A 23888-nucleotide genomic window follows, 5' to 3' on the forward strand; every position below is an offset into this window, starting at 1 on the left:
CGAACAGCGGCGGGATCCGCACCCCGTGCTTCCTGGTCAAATCACTGAGGCTCATGGCGGCGCCTAGCCGCCGACAGCTCGCGCTGATCGGCTACAAACACCCCCAAACAAAGACCCTAAAAGTGCACACAAACCCCGTGAACCCTCCACACTACACTACACTATCATCCCAAACATCACCCAACGAAGAAAAATGTCGAAAAATCGTTAATTCTCGCTCTCAAAACCCTGCTCCTGCAGCTCCGCACACCTCCTTCCACTCAGAGAGAGAGAGAGAGAAATCTGCTGCATCATCATCATGCTCTGCTTCTCAACATCAAAGACATTTTGAGGTCATGGATAAGCCGCGTGCATTACATCCTCTTCATCATACCTGACCTCTTCATCATACCTGACCTCTTCATCATACCTGACCTCTTCATCATACCTCATTTAGTCTCCGCTCTGGTCCAGGTTAGAAACAATGAGGTTCTTTAAAGACCAGAATAGAACCAGTTTCACAGCCGCCCGTTAAAATGCTCAAAGCTCAACTTTACTGTGCGTGACGCTGCACAAAAGTCTCTGACGTAAACAGCAGCTGTGGTGAAACAATGTTGCCCGTGTGATATCTATTCTATACATAAGTTCTTATTATTATGAGAAGAATAGATGAGAGCTGGTACTCACATTGTACCGGCACCGAGCGTGAGGAGGAGAGACACTGCAGTCTGCTGCACTCTGACGGACTGCAGTGAGGGGGGGAGGGGGGGGGGGGGGGGGGGGGTGGGAGGGAGGGAGACACATGATGAGATCCTGGCTGCAGCAGTCTGCATCATGAAATCTGCATCATGAAGTCTGCATCATGAAGTCTGTATCATGAAGTCTGCATCATGGAATATGTATCATGAAGTCTGCATCTGTATGATGTTTGTAGCATGAAGTCTGTATCATAAAGTCTGCATCGTAAAGTCTGCATCATGAAGTCTGCATCATAAAGTCTACATCATGAAGTCTGCATCATGAAGTCTGTATGATGTTTGCATCATGAAGTCTGTATCATGTAGTCCTGCATCATGAAGTCTGCATCATGAAGTCTGCATCATGAAGTCTGTATGATGTTTGTATCATGAAGTCTGCATCATGAAGTCTGTATGATGTTTGCATCATGAAGTCTGCATCATGAAGTCTGTATCATGAAGTCTGTATGATGTTTGCATCATGAAGTCTGCATCATGAAGTCTGTATGATGTTTGTATCATGAAGTCTGCATCATGAAGTCTGCATCATGAAGTCTGCATCATGAAGTCTGTATTATGTTTGCATCATGAAGTCTGCATCATGAAGTCTGTATGATGTTTGTATCATGAAGTCTGCATCATGAAGTCTGTATGATGTTTGCATCATGAAGTCTGTATCATGAAGTCTGCATCATGAAGTCTGCATCATGAAGTCTGCATCATGAAGTCTGCATCATGAAATCTGTATTATGTTTGTATCATGAAGTCTGCATCATGAAGTCTGCATCATGAAGTCTGTATGATGTTTGTATCATGAAGTCTGCATCATGAAGTCTGCATCATGAAGTCTGCATCATGAAGTCTGTATTATGTTTGCATCATGAAGTCTGCATCATGAAGTCTGTATTATGTTTGCATCATGAAGTCTGCATCATGAAGTCTGCATCATGAAGTCTGCATCATGAAGTCTGTATTATGTTTGCATCATGAAGTCTGCATCATGAAGTCTGTATGTTTGCATCATGAAGTCTGCATCATGAAGTCTGCATCATGTTTGTATCATGAAGTCTGTATCATAAAGTCTGCATCATAAAGTCTGTATTATGTTTGTATCATGAAGTCTGCATCATGAAGTCTGCATCATGAAGTCTGTATTATGTTTGCATCATGAAGTCTGTATCATGAAGTCTGTATCATGAAGTCTGCATCATGAAGTCTGTATCATGAAGTCTGTATCATGAAGTCTGTATCATGAAGTCTGCATCATGAAGTCTGTATCATGAAGTCTGTATCATGAAGTCTGTATGATGTTTGCATCATGAAGTCTGTATGATGTTTGCATCATGAAGTCTGCATCATGAAGTCTGCATCATGAAGTCTGCATCATGAAGTCTGTATGATGTTTGCATCATGAAGTCTGCATCATGAAGTCTGTATCATGAAGTCTGTATGATGTTTGCATCATGAAGTCTGCATCATGAAGTCTGTATCATGAAGTCTGTATCATCAAGTCTGCATCATGAAGTCTGTATCATCAAGTCTGTATCATGAAGTCTGTATCATGAAGTCTGCATCATGAAGTCTGTATCATGAAGTCTGTATGATGTTTGCATCATGAAGTCTGTATGATGTTTGCATCATGAAGTCTGCATCATGAAGTCTGTATCATGAAGTCTGTATTATGTTTGCATCATGAAGTCTGTATGATGTTTGCATCATGAAGTCTGCATCATGAAGTCTGTATCATGAAGTCTGTATGATGTTTGCATCATGAAGTCTGCATCATGAAGTCTGCATCATGAAGTCTGTATTATGTTTGTATCATGAAGTCTGCATCATGAAGTCTGTATCATGAAGTCTGTATCATGAAGTCTGCATCATGAAGTCTGTATCATGAAGTCTGCATCATGAAGTCTGTATTATGTTTGTATCATGAAGTCTGTATGATATTTGCATCATGAAGTTTGCATCATGAAGTCTGTATCATGTTTGCATCATGAAGTCTGTATTATGTTTGCATCATGAAGTCTGTATTATGTTTGCATCATGAAGTCTGTATGATATTTGCATCATGAAGTTTGCATCATGAAGTCTGTATCATGTTTGCATCATGAAGTCTGTATGATATTTGCATCATGAAGTTTGCATCATGAAGTCTGTATCATGTTTGCATCATGAAGTCTGTATTATGTTTGCATCATGAAGTCTGTATTATGTTTGCATCATGAAGTCTGTATGATATTTGCATCATGAAGTCTGTATGATATTTGCATCATGAAGTCTGCATCATGAAGTCTGTATTATGTTTGCATCATGAATATCTTCATGTTGGCGGCGCGAGCAGTCGCAGCGGCCCCTCGCGGCCCCGGAAAAACAGTGTTTTCGTCTTTTTCGTCTTTTTCGTCTAGTTTGTCTAGTCTGCCGCTGTGTTCGTCATGCCCGACGGACTTATATCGCAAAACACAACAATACAGCCGTGAGTTTCTTCTTGGAAAAAGTACAACTTTCTTCAACTTGGAAGCCAAACTCTCCGTGGATCTTAGCAGCCTGGGACTTCTCTGCTCCCCCCATTGTGTCAACCCCCACCCGGTAAGGAGACCGCGCAAGCGGTGCGAGAGGAAGCAAAAGCGGGGAAAGCGTGGAGGTATCCGGGCTAGGCTAGCGGCTAGCCCACACAAGCCGGCAATTCCAACATTACTCATGGCAAATGTCCGTTCACTGGACAACAAGATGGACAATATACGGCTACTCAGAACCAAGCGTGAGGTGAGGGACTGCTGTGTTTACGTGTTCACGGAAACATGGCTCCACCACAACATCCCGGACTCCGCTATTCAACTGGACAAGCTAACATGCTACCGAGCAGACAGAGACATAGTTAGCGTGGGAAAGTCCCGCGGCGGCGGTGTGTGTGTTTACATCAGTGATGCTTGGTGTCGAGACGCTATTGTTGTTAACCAACACTGTTCCCCGCTGGTGGAGTTTATGGTTTTAAAGTGCCGTCCTTTTTACCTGCCGAGGGAGTTTTCAGCCATTCTACTGGTGGCTGTTTATATACCTCCGAGCCCCAACAACAAGGACAGAGAGGAGGCACTCAGTGAACTTTACAGAGCCATCAGTGAGCAACAGACAGCACACCCAGACGGCATTCTCATCGTTGCTGGAGACTTCAACCATGCTAACCTAAAAACTGTTCTGCCTAAAATATACCAGCATGTTGATTTTCCAACCAGGGAAAACAACAAATTAGACCTAGTCTACACATCGATCAAGGGAGCGTACAAGGCGTCCCCCCTCCCCCACATTGGCCTCTCCGACCACCTCACTGTCTTGCTGGAACCGGCCTACAGAGCAAGGGTAAAGGTTACCAAACCGGTTTCAAAACAGGTACGGGTGTGGCCAGAGGACAGTACTGCTGCACTTCAGGACTGCTTTGGTACTACAGACTGGGACATGTTCAAGCAGGCAGCCACCTACAACCATCACATTAACATTCAAGAATACACAGAGACAGTCACAGGTTACATCACCAAGTGCATTGATGATGTAACTACCACCAGAGCCATCACCATCCGAGCCAACCAGAAGCCATGGCTGACAGGGGAGGTCCGCACACTGCTCAAGGCTCGCGACACCGCCTTCAGAGCTGGAGACCCAGCTGGGCTGGGAGCAGCCAGGGCTGACCTGTGCCGTGGCATCAGGAAAGCTAAACGACTGTACACCAGGAAAATCACAGGACATTTCAAAGACAGCAGGGACTCACGGAGCCTGTGGCAGGGCATTAGGACCATAACGGACTACAAACTACCGCCACAGACCTGTGACAGTCACACCTCCCTGCTTAACAACCTCAATGGCTTCTTTGCACGCTTCGAAGCACAGAACAACACACCTGCGCAGAAAACCACCCCCCCCACCGACGACCAGGCTCTGTGCCTGTCCCCAGCCAGTGTGAGGAGCACACTGCTGAGGATTAATACCCGCAAGGCTGCGGGACCTGACAACATTCCTGGTCGTGTGCTGAGGGACTGCGCAGAGGAGCTCACGGATGTCCTCACCGACATCTTTAACACCTCCCTGAGCCAGGCTGTTGTTCCCACGTGCTTCAAGGAAACCACCATCATTCCTGTGCCGAAGAAGTCATCTCCAGCCTGCTTCAACGACTACCGCCCCGTCGCATTGACTTCTACCATCATGAAGTGTTTCGAAAGGCTGGTCATGAAGCAGATCAAATCCACCCTTCCTCCCTCCCTGGACCCGTTTCAGTTTGCTTACCGAACTAAACGGTCCACAGAGGATGCAATCTCCTCCGCTCTACACCCAGCCCTCACACACCTGGACACTAAGAACTCCTACGTCAGAATGCTGTTCATAGATTTCAGCTCAGCATTCAATACAATCATCCCCCAGCAGCTTGTGTGTAAACTTACAGACCTGGGCCTCAGCCCCTCTCTCTGCAACTGGTTGTTGGACTTCCTCACAGAGAGACCACAAGCTGTTCGGGTCAACAACAACACTTCGAACACACTAACACTGAGTACGGGGGCCCCCCAAGGTTGTGTGCTCAGCCCCCTTCTCTTCACCCTGCTGACCCATGACTGTAAACCCAACTACAGCTCCAACCACATCGTGAAGTTCGCTGACGACACTACCGTGGTAGGTCTCATCAGCCACAACGATGAGACTAACTACAGGAAGGAAGTGAACCAGCTGGTCCGTTGGTGCCAAAATAACAATCTCTTCCTCAATGTGGGGAAAACAAAGGAGATTGTTGTTGACTTCAGGAGAACCCACTCCCAACCCCCCCTCCCTCTGACCATCAATGGTGCTGCTGTGGAACAGGTGAGCAGCACCAAATTCCTGGGTGTGACAATCACAGATGACCTCACCTGGAACAGCAACACCACTGCACTGGCAAAGAAGGCCCAGCAACGCCTGTACTTCATCAGGAAGCTCAAGCGAGCAGGAGCCCCCCCCCCATCATGCTCTCATTCTACCGAGGCGCCACTGAGAGCATCCTCAGCAGCTGCATCACGCTGTGGTTCGGAAGCTGCACCGCCTCCAACCGCAAGAGCCTGCAGCGCATTGTGAACTCTGCCCAGAGGATCATCGGAGTCTCACTCCCTACACTACAGGACATTTACAACACCCGCCTCACCCGCAAAGCACTCGGCATTGCGGGTGACCCCACCCACCCCTCCAACAGCCTCTTCAGCCTCCTGCCTTCAGGGAGAAGGTTCCGCAGTCTCCGTTCGAGCTCTACCCGGCTGAGGAACAGCTTCTTCCACCAGGCGGTCAGGATGCTGAACTCTCTCCCTCCCTCTCTCCTCTCGCTCCCCCTCTCTCCCCCCCTGCCATCTCTCCCCTGACCTCTCTACCCTCCCCCTCACCCACCTTTCCCCACTGCCTCAAATGGAACATACCGGGACATCTACTCCCCCTCACACCCCTTCCCTCATCCAGCACCAGTCACTTTTTCTATTTATTTATTTTAATTTTTTATTCTCTGCTGCTACGAACAAATACCCCCCTCACACACCCTTCCCTCATCCAGCACCAGTCACTTTTTATTCTCTGCTGCTACTTGTTAATCCTTTATCTAGGCCCTTATGTTCTTAACTTTATTCTATTTTTTCTATTATATGTTATATGTTCATGTCTATATTACACTGTGGGACTGCGAGAAACGGCATTTCGAATTTTCTGTATGCATAACACATGTGGAAACTTTGACAATAAAGTGAACTTTGAACTTTGAACTGAAGTCTGTATTATGTTTGCATCATGAAGTCTGTATGATATTTGCATCATGAAGTTTGCATCATGAAGTCTGTATCATGTTTGCATCATGAAGTCTGTATTATGTTTGCATCATGAAGTCTGTATTATGTTTGCATCATGAAGTCTGTATTATGTTTGCATTATGAAGTCTGTATTATGAAGTCTGTATTATGTTTGCATTATGAAGTCTGCATCATGAAGTCTGTATTATGTTTGCATCATGAAGTCTGTATTATGAAGTCTGTATTATGTTTGCATCATGAAGTCTGTATTATGTTTGCATCATGAAGTCTGTATTATGTTTGCATCATGAAGTCTGTATTATGTTTGCATCATGAAGTCTGTATTATGTTTGCATCATGAAGTCTGTATTATGTTTGCATCATGAAGTCTGTATTATGTTTGCATTATGAAGTCTGTATCATGAAGTCTGTATTATGTTTGCATCATGAAGTCTGTATTATGTTTGCATCATGAAGTCTGTATTATGTTTGCATTATGAAGTCTGTATCATGAAGTCTGTATTATGTTTCCATCATGAAGTCTGTATTATGTTTGCATTATGAAGTCTGTATTATGAAGTCTGTATTATGTTTGCATTATGAAGTCTGCATCATGAAGTCTGTATTATGTTTGCATCATGAAGTCTGTATTATGAAGTCTGTATTATGTTTGCATCATGAAGTCTGTATTATGTTTGCATCATGAAGTCTGTATTATGTTTGCATCATGAAGTCTGTATTATGTTTGCATCATGAAGTCTGTATTATGTTTGCATCATGAAGTCTGTATTATGTTTGCATCATGAAGTCTGTATTATGTTTGCATTATGAAGTCTGTATCATGAAGTCTGTATTATGTTTGCATCATGAAGTCTGTATTATGTTTGCATTATGAAGTCTGTATCATGAAGTCTGTATTATGTTTCCATCATGAAGTCTGTATTATGTTTGCATTATGAAGTCTGTATGATATTTGCATCATGAAGTCTGCATCATGAAGTCTGTATTATGTTTGCATCATGAAGTCTGTATTATGTTTGCATCATGAAGTCTGTATTATGTTTGTATCATGAAGTCTGCATCATGAAGTCTGTATGATATTTGCATCATGAAGTCTGTATGATGTTTGCATCATGAAGTCTGCATCATGAAGTCTGTATGCTGAAGTCTGTATGTTTGTATCATGAAGTCTGCATCATGAAGTCTGTATTATGTTTGCATCATGAAGTCTGCATCATGAAGTCTGTATGATATTTGCATCATGAAGTCTGCATCATGAAGTCTGTATGATGAAGTCTGTATGTTTGTATCATGAAGTCTGCATCATGAAGTCTGTATTATGTTTGCATCATGAAGTCTGTATTATGTTTGCATCATGAAGTCTGCATCATGAAGTCTATGATGTTTGTATCATGAAGTCTGTATGTTTGTATCATGAAGTCTGCATCATGAAGTCTGCATCATGAAGTCTGTATCATGAAGTCTATGATGTTTGTATCATGAAGTCTGCATCATGAAGTCTGTATCATGAAGTCTATGATGTTTGTATCATGAAGTCTGTATGTTTGTATCATGAAGTCTGCATCATGAAGTCTGCATCATGAAGTCTGTATCATGAAGTATATGATGTTTGTATCATGAAGTCTGCATCATGAAGTCTGCATCATGAAGTCTGCATCATGAAGTCTGTATCATGAAGTCTGCATCATGAAGTCTGTATCATGAAGTCTGTATTATGTTTGCATCATGAAGTCTGCATCATGAAGTCTGCATCATGAAGTCTGCATCATGAAGTCTGTATCATGAAGTCTGTATTATGTTTGCATCATGAAGTCTGCATCATGAAGTCTGCATCATGAAGTCTGTATTATGTTTGCATCATGAAGTCTGCATCATGAAGTCTGTATCATGAAGTCTGTATTATGTTTGCATCATGAAGTCTGTATCATGAAGTCGATGTTTGTATCATGAAGTCTGCATCATGAAGTCTGTATCATGTTTGCATCATGAAGTCTGTATTGTTTGCATCATGAAGTCTGCATCATGAAGTCTGTATCATGAAGTCTGTATTATGTTTGCATCATGAAGTCTGTATTGTTTGCATCATGAAGTCTGCATCATGAAGTCTGTATCATGAAGTCTATGATGTTTGTATCATGAAGTCTGCATCATGAAGTCTGTATTATGTTTGCATCATGAAGTCTGCATCATGAAGTCTGTATCATGAAGTCTGTATCATGAAGTCTGCATCATGAAGTCTATGATGTTTGTATCATAACATCTGTATTGTTTGCATCATGAAGTCTGCATCATGAAGTCTATGATGTTTGCATCATGAAGTCTGTATCATGAAGTCTGTATCATGTTTGCATCATGAAGTCTGTATCATGAAGTCTGTATTATGTTTGCATCATGAAGTCTGTATTATGTTTGCATCATGAAGTCTGTATTATGTTTGCATCATGAAGTCTGTATTATGTTTGCATCATGAAGTCTGTATTATGTTTGCATCATGAAGTCTGTATTATGTTTGCATCATGAAGTCTGCATCATGAAGTCTGTATCATGAAGTCTGTATTATGTTTGCATCATGAAGTCTGTATTATGTTTGCATCATGAAGTCTGTATTATGTTTGCATCATGAAGTCTGCATCATGAAGTCTGTATCATGAAGTCTATGATGTTTGTATCATAAAGTCTGTATTATGTTTGCATCATGAAGTCTGCATCATGAAGTCTGTATCATGAAGTCTGTATCATGAAGTCTGCATCATGAAGTCTGTATCATGAAGTCTGTATCATGTTTGCATCATGAAGTCTGTATCATGAAGTCTATGATGTTTGTATCATAAAGTCTGTATTATGTTTGCATCATGAAGTCTGCATCATGAAGTCTGCATCATGAAGTCTGCATCATGAAGTCTGCATCATGAAGTCTGCATCATGAAGTCTGTATCATGAAGTCTGTATCATGTTTGCATCATGAAGTCTGTATTATGAAGTCTGTATTATGTTTGCATCATGAAGTCTGTATTATGTTTGCATCATGAAGTCTGTATCATGAAGTCTGTATTATGTTTGCATCATGAAGTCTGTATTATGTTTGCATCATGAAGTCTGTATCATGAAGTCTATGATGTTTGTATCATGAAGTCTGTATTATGTTTGCATCATGAAGTCTGCATAAATATATAGATATATTTTCATATATATTTCCCAGAACACATCTGAGTCCACGTCGGTCCTCGTCCCTCAGAGGAAGAAGCTCAGATGGAGAAGTCTGCATTTACATTCGTTGAGTGGAACATTTGGGACACTTTACAATAAAACAGTTAAAACCTGCTCAGTGATGCTCAAACACAGAAACAAGCTGAAGAAGTCTCTGGTGCTCGGGTTACACACCAGAACACTTTCGTTACGTCGCTCTGTCGTGTTCCTGAGCTCTCTAACAACGTTCTTCCTCTGACTCAAGGGTCTGAGGATACCAATTAATAATAAATGATATACGATGAGAATATGGGCGTGTACCGGGCTGGGTGCCTCACACATAAAGACGCTGTTGAGTTGCATTATGGGAGACGTAGGATTCTGCATTAGGAGCTAGAATTGGCCTCTCGGCTGTATCCCTCCACCAGCAGAACGTCTTCACCTCATCGTTGATCCTGGCCGTCATAACGAGCATATTAATTATCAAATCACTTGGGTGGACGCGAGACCTCGGCTGAAGCCGCATCATGGGTTCTGATTGGTCGAAAGTCTTTAAATTTCTAACAGAACTTTAAAAATAAATAAATAAAAATCATCAAAGTCTGGATTTTTGAAAACTGAAGAAAGTGTTTTTTAAATTGTCGTTCATATTTAATATTTGTACACCGTTTGATAATCAACTTGTTATGAGTTCATTGTTCCCCAAACATTTACTTTCCATCATTCAGCCTAAATATAAAGAAACGCAAACATCACGAGACCAAAGTTTAAATATAATACGATAAGAACAAGAAAGTCAACATTGAAACCATGAACAGCTGTTGAACACGACTCGTATGAACATCTTTATTGTGACGCTTCCCTCGTCACACACAGCTGATCTTCAGCGTCTACGAAGCCTCATGAGGCGGCACGTCTCCGAAGTATTTACAAAACCAACAAGTACCAAAATAAGCTTCACATCAAGAGCACGGAGGTAAAAACCAAAACGCAAAGATAAATCCAGAAACGATCACTGAAGCACTAAATTACAGCAGCGGGAGGAAGTCCAACACAAAATACTGAAATATGACTTTTCAATATGCAAAGAAAGTGAATATATTGACACATGAAAGTCAATACGCTGATCAGACAGATGGGGAGTAAAGAGAAGTCTTGAGACCAGCCAGACCAGTACGGGACCCCGTACGAGTCCCAGTACGAGGACCCAGTACGAGGTCCAGTACGAGGACCAGTACGAGGACCCAGTACGAGGACCCAGTACGAGGACCCAGTACGTGTCCCAGTACGAGACCCCAGTACGAGGACCCAGTACGAGGACCCAGTACGAGGACCAGTACGAGACCCCGTACGAGTCCCAGTACGAGGACCCAGTACGAGGACCCAGTACGAGACCCCGTACGAGTCCCAGTACGAGGACCCAGTACGAGGACCCAGTACGAGGACCCAGTGCGAGGACCCAGTGCGAGGACCCAGTACGAGACCCCCGTACGAGACCCAGTACGAGACCAGTACGAGACCAGTACGAGGACCCAGTACGAGACCAGTACGAGACCAGTACTCCCACCGTTTGTTTAGAGTGTTATTGGACACGAGTCACGTTATTGGTTACATTTGTAAGCAGGAAGTTCTACATCCGTACACGGTATTAGAGAAGCTAAGCCCCGCCCCCTATACATGTACGCTAGTCAACAAGAGACCGTTGAATTGTTCCATAATTACACACACGATGTTTGTACGTTAAAATAATAATTCTGCACGTCAACAAAGTTGCATTTGGTCGTAAACTCTCTGAAGCTACGCTGTTCTATCACCTCTGGATGAAACAGGTTCGACATCCGACGACTGGAGATATTTGTTTTTTTTACAAAATAAGGTCCAATGGGGAAGCGTGGAAGGGGCGGGGCTTAGCCTCTCTTATGACGTTAAATAAATGACAGTTTTGTGATTTCCACGCGGTCGTGGTCTTGAATTAAAATCCAGAGTCCTGTGGTGTCTGACTGAGTAAAAACAAAACGTGGTCTTGAGACTGATGACAGATCTCAGGACAGCGGTGAAGAAGTTGTAGAGGAACCGATGGAAGAAGAGACGACACGTCGGTGACCTAAATTTGAAATATCTATTTGTGTATTGATTAAACTTTGACCTGAGAACGGGCCGCTGTCTCCAAAGGGAAGAAACAAACCACGAGTCCTCAGAAGAACGTCTCTAAAGCCATCTCCATCTTTGGAGCTCGTCTCAGTCTGTTGCATAGACAGTGGACACGACCACTGACACCATCACAGTTCCAGAGGAGAGCCGTCACTGGGAGGGGGGGGGGGAGGGGGGGGGGGTACCAGCTGACACCCCCCCCCACCCCGAAAAAATGAAAGAAAAAGATCCAACTTCTTGCTCACAAGGTGGACTCTTTCTGACGATCACGACCGTTGCACGTTTTCTTGACTTTGGAAATTCCCTCCAGAGCTCCTGACTCAGTCACTCTAGAGAGAGAGGGGGAGACAGAGGGGGGAGACGCCATCAGTTAAACACGTGATGAGGGGGGGAGCGGGAGGGATGGATCGATGGATAAAGAGGTAAAGCGATGGATGGATGGATGAGGACCTGATGGGAGTCTCTTGGTAAACTGAAGGGTGAACTTACACTTCGTCCATCTCTACGTCCTCCTCGTCCAGAGGGAGCTGGAGATACGGGTTGTTGGACGCCGGGCGGAACTTGTAGCCCGTCAACACGAAGAAGATCAGAGTGGAGACCTCCACCAGGAACTGAAGACACAAGAGAAGGTGTTCAATGAGGACCAACAGGAACACTGGAGCTCAGCAGCTAGCATTAGCTTCAGAAGAGTGGAGCCTGAAACAGGAATGGATGTGTATCTGTTTGTCGTCGTCTCACCTCGTAGCACCACTGCCACTGGAACGGCATCGTGACCTTCAGCAGAATGGCTATGATCCTCGTGAAGTAGATATAACACACAATCTAAGAAGAACACACGTTCACCAGGTCAGAGGGAACCAACACTCCAGTCTTTATCCGCCAAAAAACAGCCTCTAAATCAGCAGTGAGGCGGCCTTTTGGATATAGAATGACCAGAGTCACGTGACCACAGAGTCACGTGACCCGCTGATTAAATCAGTTTAACATTCAGAGTGTAAATAAAGTTAACGTCTCTGATCATGTTTCATTGTAAACAACCAATCAGTGTTTAGACCAACAGGAGGAGAGCTAGCAACGTTAGCAGCACCGCTAACGGCTAACCAACAGGAGGAGAGCTAGTAACGTTAGCAGCACCGCTAACGGCTAACCAACAGGAGAGCTAGTAACGTTAGCAGCACCGCTAACGGCTAAAAAACGGAGGTTCACTTCAGTTACACTATGATGCCTTCAGGCTCTGCTCAGTGAACATGAGTACTGGCTGAAGGTAAATATTTGAGTTCAAACGTTCTCTTACCATCACGTAATAATGCCGGAACAGTTTGAGCTTCTCCAAATTCATGGCAGCTGGAAGAGAGAAAGAGAAATGAGCATCTCTACAATCTCACAGAACCTTTGGAGATGGAACGGATCAGGATTCTCACCTTTGCCGTCGGTGCTGGAAGCTTCCTGTAGATGACGGATGGACCTAAAAGCAAAGGGATGTTTGTGAACTACAAATCCATCTGCACACAGGTAGAGCCACTCATCACACCTGCTTCTGAGCACAACCACACCTCTTTCCTACTGCTGTCAGCAAGTTAAAGCTTTCGGTTTTCCTATAGAATGTCCTGAAAGTGAAGCACTTTGGACGCTGTATGGTTCTCAAAAGCGCCCATAAAGATCCTCTCATCTCAACCAGGAGACAACCTCTGGATCAAAGTGAAGTCAAAGCTTCATGTGTCAACGCTGCATTCTCTCTAGTGTCCACCAGGGGGCGACTCCTCTGGTTGTATAGAAGTCTATAGAAAATGACTCTACTTCTCTCTTGATTTATTCCCTCAGTAAACATTGTAAACATGAGTTTATGTCTCAATCTCTAGTTTCAAGTCTTCTTCAATACAGCATGATGTTCATTTAGTACATTATGGTCCATTTAGAGTCACACAGACCATAAAGCAGGGGATGCTTTAGGGCGGGGCTACACTGTGATTGACAGGTCTCTACCAGAGACGTATACGCCGTCTCTACGTCACTCCTCCTCAGTCCAGATATGGTCACTTCCTGTTCACTGGTTGCACAAAAAACAAGATGGCGACGGCCGTAATCCAAGATGACGACGACGAAATTCAAAACGTCTACAAACCAACGAGTGACATGACGATGACTACGTCCACTTCTTACATACAGTCTGATCTCAACTAGCCTCTATGGACTCAGCCAGTCACTTCGACATCGTGCTGAAACTAGTCTTGATTCAATTTTCTGACCGATTTTCTTTTTTTTAAATGGAAGACGTAACTGATACAAATTAGACAGACCGCACACATACACACTGACCAGACAACAGGGAACAGGATGGCTCCACAGCAGATGAGGTCAACCAGAAAGAGGATCTCCTTCCACAGGTAGTATTCACTGGAGCCTTCCTCCGTGGACTCGATGATGATGAAGGCCACATTAGCCAGGACCTGGAGGACGACAGACGAGTGGGTCACCACAACAATCTCACCAGGTGTGAAATAATCCCACACAACTACCGGTACACACCTGCAGAGGGATGACGATCATGAAGATCTTCTTCTCCTTGTCAGACAGGATGTACTTAACGAAAGCCCAGCCGGTGCCAATCAGTGCCAGAGTGATGAAGAGGAGCGCCCCCTTGAGCCTGGAAACAGCAAAACAAAGAAATACCTAAATAAGAGTGTCGGATGACTTTAACATTCATGTCCTGGAGACATTGTACCTACAGGTGTGTGATGTAATACATGACGGCCCAGCCTTCAATAGGATGCCCTTCAGTGTTGATGAAGTGATAGTTGATCTGAGAGAGAGAGAGAGAACTCCGTAAGAAGATAGATATACACTTTACTCATCCTCAGGGGGAAATTAGATTGTAGCAGCAGCAATTTACAGAGTAAAATATAACGTGTGGAATGCACAATATATACAGCACAATAAAATAACAGAGCAGATGTTGGATTGCACCGGATTGCACCGGAGAGGTAGCCCCACACCAGAGAGGTAGCCCCACACCGGAGAGGTAGCCCCACACCAGAGAGGTAGCCCCACACCAGAGAGGTAGCCCCACACCAGAGAGGTAGCCCCACACCAGAGAGGCAGCCCCACACCAGAGAGGCAGCCCCACACCGGAGAGGCAGCCCCACACCAGAGAGGCAGCCCCACACCAGAGAGGTAGCCCCACACCAGAGAGGCAGCCCCACACCAGAGAGGTAGCCCCACACCAGAGAGGTAGCCCCACACCAGAGAGGCAGCCCCACACCAGAGAGGCAGCCCCACACCAGAGAGGTAGCCCCACACCAGAGAGGCAGCCCCACACCAGAGAGGTAGCCCCACACCAGAGAGGCAGCCCCACACCAGAGAGGCAGCCCCACACCAGAGAGGTAGCCCCACACCGGAGAGGTAGCCCCACACCGGAGAGGTAGCCCCACACCAGAGAGGTAGCCCCACACCAGAGAGGTTGCCCCACACCAGAGAGGTTGCCCCACACCAGAGAGGTTGCCCCACACCAGAGAGGTTGCCCCACACCAGAGAGGTAGCCCCACACCAGAGAGGTAGCCCCACACCAGAGAGGTAGCCCCACACCAGAGAGGTAGCCCCACACCAGAGAGGTAGCCCCTCACCAGAGAGGCAGCCCCACACCAGAGAGGTAGCCCCACACCGGAGAGGTAGCCCCACACCAGAGAGGCAGCCCCACACCAGAGAGGCAGCCCCACACCAGAGAGGCAGCCCCACACCAGAGAGGCAGCCCCACACCAGAGAGGTAGCCCCACACCAGAGAGGTAGCCCCACACCAGAGAGGCAGCCCCACACCGGAGAGGTAGCCCCACACCGGAGAGGTAGCCCCACACCAGAGAGGTAGCCCCACACCAGAGAGGTAGCCCCACACCAGAGAGGTTGCCCCACACCAGAGAGGTAGCCCCACACCAGAGAGGTAGCCCCACACCAGAGAGGTAGCCCCACACCAGAGAGGTAGCCCCACACCAGAGAGGTAGCCCCACACCAGAGAGGTAGCCCCACACCAGAGAGGTAGCCCCACACCGGAGAGGTAGCCCCACACCGGAGAGGTAGCCCCACACCGGAGAGGTAGCCCCACACCAGAGAGGTAGCCCCACACCAGAGAGGCAGCCCCACACCAGAGAGGCAGCCCCACACCAGAGAGGCAGCCCCACACCAGAGAGGTAGCCCCACACCAGAGAGGCAGCCCCACACCAGAGAGGTAGCCCCACACCAGAGAGGCAGCCCCACACCAGAGAGGCAGCCCCACACCAGAGAGGTAGCCCCACACCAGAGAGGTAGCCCCACACCAGAGAGGTAGCCCCACACCAGAGAGGCAGCCCCACACCAGAGAGGCAGCCCCTCACCAGAGAGGCAGCCCCACACCGGAGAGGTAGCCCCACACCGGAGAGGTAGCCCCACACCAGAGAGGTAGCCCCACACCAGAGAGGTAGCCCCACACCAGAGAGGTAGCCCCACACCAGAGAGGTAGCCCCACACCAGAGAGGTAGCCCCACACCAGAGAGGCAGCCCCACACCAGAGAGGTAGCCCCACACCGGAGAGGTAGCCCCACACCAGAGAGGCAGCTCCACACCAGAGAGGCAGCCCCACACCAGAGAGGCAGCCCCACACCGGAGAGGTAGCCCCACACCAGAGAGGCAGCCCCACACCAGAGAGGCAGCCCCACACCAGAGAGGTAGCCCCACACCAGAGAGGTAGCCCCACACCAGAGAGGTAGCCCCACACCAGAGAGGTAGCCCCACACCAGAGAGGCAGCCCCACACCAGAGAGGTAGCCCCTCACCAGAGAGGCAGCCCCACACCAGAGAGGTAGCCCCACACCAGAGAGGTAGCCCCACACCAGAGAGGTTGCCCCACAAATACGTGGTATAAAGAAATAACTGTAAATTGAGCACTGTTGGTGAATATACATCGTGTTGACTGTAGACATCCATCCTATGGTGATGATATGTGTGTCCAGTGGTCCAGCTCTGGTGTACTCACACTATGGAAGACCAATGAGGTGGACTTGGTGAAGGCCAGTGCTGCCATCAGCCAGTGGATCTTAAACACACTGTACCTGTAGAACAAGCACAGCGCAGAACATGTTGCAATATTTAAATACAGCAGAGAATCAGAATGGTCCTTTGTTTTGAGGTCTGACTGTGTACCAACAAATCACACCTGTTCCACTCACAGCAGAGACGGGTTAGCCGTTTCCGTCTGGAATTTGTGGCACCTTATATTAAATTAGATACATTTTTTATATTTTGACGACAGAAAAAAAAGTCCCAAAAAGATTCAATAAAGCTTTTCCTACAAAACTTAATGCAAAGTGGAATTTCCCTACACAAGACACTCAGGTAATTACTCATCATACAGACAAACGTGAGTCATGTAACTATATGACAGCTCGTGTTTCCAACCTGTCGGACTTCAGCACCATCAACGATTCATATTTATTTTAAATGCACAACTTGGACGACAGAAAAACTGTGAAATCAGCCTCACGCTGGTTACCTGCTGTTTACCAAACACAGAGACATCATTATCTCCCGCCAGGAGATTATGAGATCGGTGGTGTGTGTGTGTGCAGCTCTGTGTCTGTCCACTTAATGCCTAATATTTCTGGTTCTGGTCCACTTATTGCTGCATGCTGAAGTCACACTGACGGCCTCAAGAATCACATCTCTGCAGAACGTTTCAGTAAAACTTTATTCACTGCGAGGGTTAACGTTAAACCGTGTCATTAATCTGCGTCTGGTCTCGTTATAATGTGCGGGTTGTAACAACCTCACAGGATATTCACAAAACATGGCTCTGCAAAGTGTTTTTCTTGTACGGTTCTGTTCCACAACACTGATTCTGTTTCCTGTCAGCGGGCCTGCATGCATACCTGTGCTTCATGAGAGTGTACACCCAGACCATGGCAGCCGTGAAGAAGACTCCGGCCATACCGATGTAAAGGCGAGACAGAGGAATCTCTGCTGCAGACAGGTAGCCACCTGGGTTCTTCTCCGTCACCTCCACCTGCGGAGGATACGTCCAAGGTTAACGCGCACACACACACACACACACACACACACACACACACACACACACCTGAGCGCTCACCTGCCAACACAACACGCGCTCTACTTACGGCGAAGGAGTAGGGGAATTTGATTCCAGGCATCCGGTTCTGACAGTAGTGGAACTTGAGGCTGTACAGACCCTCCGCCAGCAGGCCGACCACCATGTGGAACTGTGGATGGAGGGACCGGGACAGAGGCCATGCATCAGTGCACCACATCAAAGAACACCGTTTCACATCAACGTGGAATGGTTAAGAAAGACGTGCTCACGCTGAAGTTGTAGGAGTCGTTAACTTTGTCCAGAGCTAAAGTCACGTGTTTGAGCTTCTCCAGCTGGAAGCAAAGACAGATTAGAAACCGATTTCATGAAAAACAGATCACACAAAGAAACACTCTCTTACCTGGAATTCATTCTCCTCCACCTGTGAAGCTTCTACCATCGGTCCTGTTCTGCTCTGTTCCACAGACGCAGCATCCTCTCCCTTCTGAGTCAACTGGTTGTCTGGTTTGGTTGTTGCTGGTTTAACTGGTGCGTTTGGTTTAACAGCAGGAGCCTCCCTGGTTTTCCTCAGACCTACAGGAAACAAACACAGGTACAAGCTACCTCCTATATTACACAGTACAGTCTGCCTACAACGATTCCATCACTCATTAGTTCCACATCAGGAAGGTAAAGAGATTAAAATATTCTAAATATAACGTTCACTTAGACTGATATCGATTCTTCTAGGAGTCTAAAATAGTACATTGCTTTGCTCCATCTACTGTAGTGAAACACAGTAGTACCTCATACAACCACACTGCTAAACATCACTACTGTCACTTTAAACATGCAAAGAGAAGCACTTCTGTAAGAGTTGTATAGTGTGAGCGACACTGACCTTTAGGAGCCTCAGCCTTTGCTATCAGGAGGTTGTCCTGTTCTCCCAAAGCTCTCACGTTGACGCTACAAACACACATCACACAGTCATCCTTCACATGAACTATCATCATTATTGTCACATTACTAGCGGAGGCTGGTGCTCTACACACTCTAGCGGAGGCTGGTGCTCTACACACTCTAGCAGAGGCTGGTGCTCTACACACTCTAGCAGAGGCTGGTGCTCTACACACTAGCGGAGGCTGGTGCTCTACACACTCTAGCAGAGGCTGGTGCTCTACACACTAGCGGAGGCTGGTGCTCTACACACTCTAGCGGAGGCTGGTGCTCTACACACTCTAGCGGAGGATGGTGCTCTACACACTCTAGCGGAGGCTGGTGCTCTACACACTCTAGCGGAGGATGGTGCTCTACACACTCTAGCGGAGGCTGGTGCTCTACACACTCTAGCGGAGGCTGGTGCTCTACACACTCTAGCGGAGGCTGGTGCTCTACACACTAGCGGAGGCTGGTGCTCTACACACTCTAGCGGAGGCTGGTGCTCTACACACTCTAGCGGAGGCTGGTGCTCTACACACTCTAGCGGAGGCTGGTGCTCTACACACTCTAGCGGAGGCTGGTGCTCTACACACTCTAGCGGAGGCTGGTGCTCTACACACTAGCGGAGGCTGGTGCTCTACACACTAGCGGAGGCTGGTGCTCTACACACTCTAGCGGAGGCTGGTGCTGTACACACTCTAGCGGAGGCTGGTGCTGTACACACTCTAGCGGAGGCTGGTGCTGTACACACTCGAGCGGAGGCTGGTGCTCTACACACTCTAGCGGAGGCTGGTGCTCTACACACTCTAGCGGAGGCTGGTGCTCTACACACTCTAGCGGAGGCTGGTGCTCTACACACTCTAGCGGAGGCTGGTGCTCTACACACTCTAGCGGAGGCTGGTGCTCTACACACTAGCGGAGGCTGGTGCTCTACACACTCTAGCGGAGGCTGGTGCTCTACACACTCTAGCGGAGGCTGGTGCTCTACACACTCTAGCCGAGGCTGGTGCTCTACACACTCTAGCCGAGGCTGGTGCTCTACACACTCTAGCCGAGGCTGGTGCTGACACATACACACCTGAGCGTCTTGATGTCGATGAGAAAAAGAATGAGCGGCTCGTTGCTGGTGACCTTTGTGAGAGTGAGCGGGCATGTCTCCGTCTCCTCCGCCTGGAGACAGAATAAATAAAAGAGTCACATGTCACCACTGAACCCGTCCTGAAGTATCAATAAGCTGATCAGCATCACTTGTAACAGTCTGGGAGGAAGATAAATATGAATGATGGCTGTGCTCACCGTGTAGGACAGGACTCCATTCACACGAGACCGTGAGAGGGTGAAACCCACCTGAAGAGAGCGAGTCTCAGTATTAACACAACATTCATGAGTTCAACACCTCACATGTATTATCTCTCTGGCTCCAGTTACGGGTGAAAGCAGCTACAAGCTAGAAGGAAAATGAGTTCACTTGTTAGTGATTCCTCTCAATACTCACCGAGCTCAGCACAACGTCACTTGTTTATACGAGTATTCATGTGGATGCCATCTCTTTGTTAGAGAGGACGATGTGGATCAAACTCAGTGTGTCTTATGGCACGAAGAGGAATATGTATAAAGAGCTCCAACTACACAGGCAATCACTGTTTGTCTCTTCACTGAGAGGAAGACAATTAGAGAATATGGTGAAATGGTATACTAGGAGGAGGAGAAGAGGAGTATCCTACTTGTATATCTCTTTTCTTGTCTTTCCGACCACTCAAAGCTCTTTCACGCTACTTGTCATCATTCAGCCCATCACACACACACACACTCACACACACACACACACACACTTTTAGGGTTAAGTGTTTTGCTCAAGGACACATGGACCAGCAGAGCCGGGTATCGCACCACCCTGCTCTACCACTGAGCCACAGTGGTCCTCCACAGATGTGGTTGATAACGGTGTAGAGAACAGGCTCAGTGGGTGGAGTAGAACTCACCGGGTACAGGCTGTAGTCCACCACCTGCTCTGGGAGGCGCAGAGAGAGCAGGTTGACATCCAGAGTCCCGTTAGCGTAGAAACCAAAAGTGTTGAGGTCGACGGAAAACCGAGTTTCATTCTGAGAAGAGGAAGAAGAAGAACTCTTCAGTCAGTTAACAGTCACTGCTCATCTTCACCAGACAGTATTACCTCAGTGTAGAAATACTCCACCAGTAGAAGTCTTGCATGCTAGGTTTCACTTCAGTAAGAGTACTGAAGAGTGGGTACAATAATATTCTATCTATTCAATTAAAATCCATGTTTATGTACTATATACAAATATAAACTGTCATTTTTTACAGTTTGACCTAATTGTTGCTGCATTTTAAAGTTTTACACTTAATTGTAATTCATAATTATTATTTGAATAATAAATAATAATTCTGTACATTTATATCTATGTATGTATTTGTTACATGTTTTAAACACTGGGCATCAGTATTATTGACGCCTTAATGCATTAAAGTATTAATAATAAGTAACACTTGCAGCTCATTTTAATGCCTTCATATACTGCTGGTAGTTTAATCTATATTAATGCATCATTTTATTACTGAATCTAAGTCATTAAAATGATCAAGTAGCAGAAAATGAAAATACTCAAGTAAAGTACAAGTATCTCATAACGTGTACTTGATCACAGTAACGTTACTCAATAAATGTGGGATTATTTCCACCACTGCTGCGTTCCTCATTTATTACCTTTATTAAGTATTTACCTTTTTATTTAAAATGATAAATAATAACGAGAATATATATAATATATATATATATATATTTTTATATAAACAAGTAAAAAGATCAAATATTTATATATAATTTTATATATATATATATATATATATATATTTATTTTTTTTAATAATAATGTATTAAAGAGTTGCACATGAACAATTTAACAAATTGCCAAAAACAGTAACATAAATCTATTAATTTGTTTAAGTTTTGGCTTGAAATGACATAAATATAAATGGAACATAAATATCACGTTTGATGACCAAAACATTAAATACTAGCTCTACGTTAGCTTCCCAGCTAGCTACCCCTGTAGTTTGAGATAGCTACCACTCTACAATAGCTCTACGTTAGCTCCCTAGCTAGCCCTCTGCGTTAGCTATACGTTAGCTCACTATCCAGCCCTCTACGTTAGCGTCCCAGCTAGCTACACCTGTAGTTTGAGATAGCTACCACTCTACGTTAGCTCCCTCGCTAGCTTCCCTGTAGTTTGAGATATTCGCCTCACCTTCAGAGTGAGCTTGTGTATCCTCGCTCTGCAGCCAGCCAGCAGTAACAGGAGTAAATATAAATATCTATGAGCCGGATCCATGCTAACTAGCTGATAACTGTTAGCAAGCGACTATCCTGGCAGATGGCTAAATAAACAAGCGAGCTAGCAGTATTTAACAGTATACGAGGCGCGTTACAATGACGTAAGAGTATCGGTCCTTTAATTACGTCGTTTATGATCAAATCATAACAGTTAATTGGTGTGTTTTGCGGCTCTTTTTGTGCTTTCATCCGGTAAAGTAACTAGCTAGCCTCTCTTCCTGGTCTCTCGAGTCAAGAACCAAAACATTAAATCAAGGTCCGGACAAACGCGTCTTCAGTCGTTAGCTCACATCCGGTCCACAGTCGTTAAATATGATTCAGAAGGTGATACCGCGAAGAAATAGATCTACGAAAGCATAAAATATAAGATTAATAAACTCTCTCTGTATGAACAATTCATGAACGTGTTATTTATGTCAAACAATGAGGGTTTCCTCTTACACACACGTGACGGAACCTTGTTTAAAGGGCCTAGAGTTGGTCGCGTGGTTTGTTTTTTGACAGTGAGCTTCCGGCATAAAGTGTTCGCGTGGTGCTGAATGACCCTCCACGTCGGATGTCTCCGGGTTGCCATGTCTGCAAAAATATACACAATACAGTATATACGCAATATTTACACAAATATATTCTTATATACGAATGTATTTTTTTAGTTGTTTTTATTTAGAAAATGTGTAGCATTGTACATATGCAATTTTTCTTTTTATTAAAAAATAAAGAAATAAAAAAATATCTAGAATATTTTTATTTATTTTAAATAAACTTTTAACTTTTACAATTTTTTTCAAAAAAATTGAACACGTACAATTTCACAAATTGTAAAAAATAGGAAAATAAAAAAATATATTTATTTATTTTTAAGTTTTTGGGCTTGAAATGGCATAAATACAAATGAAACAGCATAAATAGCACGTTTGATGACCAAAACATTAAAGACTAGCTCACGCGCTAACTAGCACTACATTAGCTTCCCAGCTAGCTACACCTGTAGTTTGAGATAGCTACGTACGATTATAGGTTTTTATCTCACGTTATTTGAACGTCTTCAAAACTCTGGACTTACATGAGGAGAGTTATTGGTCAAATAATCAATTTACTTGTTTTTATCAAAACAGCTCAAATGACAAAACCAAAAGAAAGGTTTGATGGAAAACCAGGTGTTCAAAATTAGATTTTGTGTGTTTCTATGTTCCATCTTAAATCCTGAATGTTTTTAATGTTTAAACTTAATATACCAGGCTGAACACACGTGCGGCTTCCCCTGCTAGTCCTGTGTTTAACGTCACAACACTAGGAATTGTGGGTAATTTCTTTGGGCAAAGTCTTCAGGAATGTCGGCGTACAGAAGCTTAAAGTGAGACCTCAGACGATTTGACATTGAGCCATGATGAACTTTCTATGTTTTATTGATGATTTTGGAAGCTTCAAACACAGCGCTGACGGATTACAGTGCCACCGCGGGACCTTTTCTAACGAGCAGTTTACATCCAGCAGACGTGGCGCTTCATTAGCTTTCAGTCTTGTTGCTTTGTTTTCCATTTACTCTCTTTTAGCTCTGTTTTGGTCTCCACCAACCCGAACCCCATCCCGACTTGTTGGAGGTTACACATTCAGAGGACAATGAAACAAACAGACTGTTGAGTGTAGACGCTTTGTACATGCTCAGAGCTGAGACTGAATGTAAGAAGTGGA

At 45.3% G+C, this 23888-nt stretch overlaps 1 protein-coding gene across 1 annotated transcript; it reads right to left on the reverse strand.

Moving 5' to 3' along the window:
• Positions 1-12051: 12051 nt before the first annotated feature.
• gpr108 (G protein-coupled receptor 108) lies at positions 12052-22413 on the reverse strand. Its single transcript, XM_079278418.1, has 18 exons — positions 22111-22413; positions 20827-20946; positions 20141-20191; positions 19923-20014; positions 18807-18871; positions 18327-18499; positions 18196-18258; positions 17994-18095; positions 17748-17881; positions 16856-16931; positions 14584-14657; positions 14384-14501; positions 14174-14304; positions 13279-13322; positions 13152-13201; positions 12596-12679; positions 12347-12468; positions 12052-12186 (listed from the first exon to the last, which is right to left on the reverse strand). The coding sequence occupies exons 1-18, from the start codon at positions 22192-22194 to the stop codon at positions 12099-12101; spliced, it is 1671 nt and encodes a 556-aa protein (XP_079134544.1). The 5' UTR covers positions 22195-22413; the 3' UTR covers positions 12052-12098.
• Between the last annotated feature and the right edge of the window lie 1475 nt (positions 22414-23888).

This window comes from Melanostigma gelatinosum (genome assembly GCF_949748355.1).
Source record: "Melanostigma gelatinosum genome assembly, chromosome: 11".
Lineage (NCBI taxonomy): Eukaryota > Metazoa > Chordata > Actinopteri > Perciformes > Zoarcidae > Melanostigma > Melanostigma gelatinosum.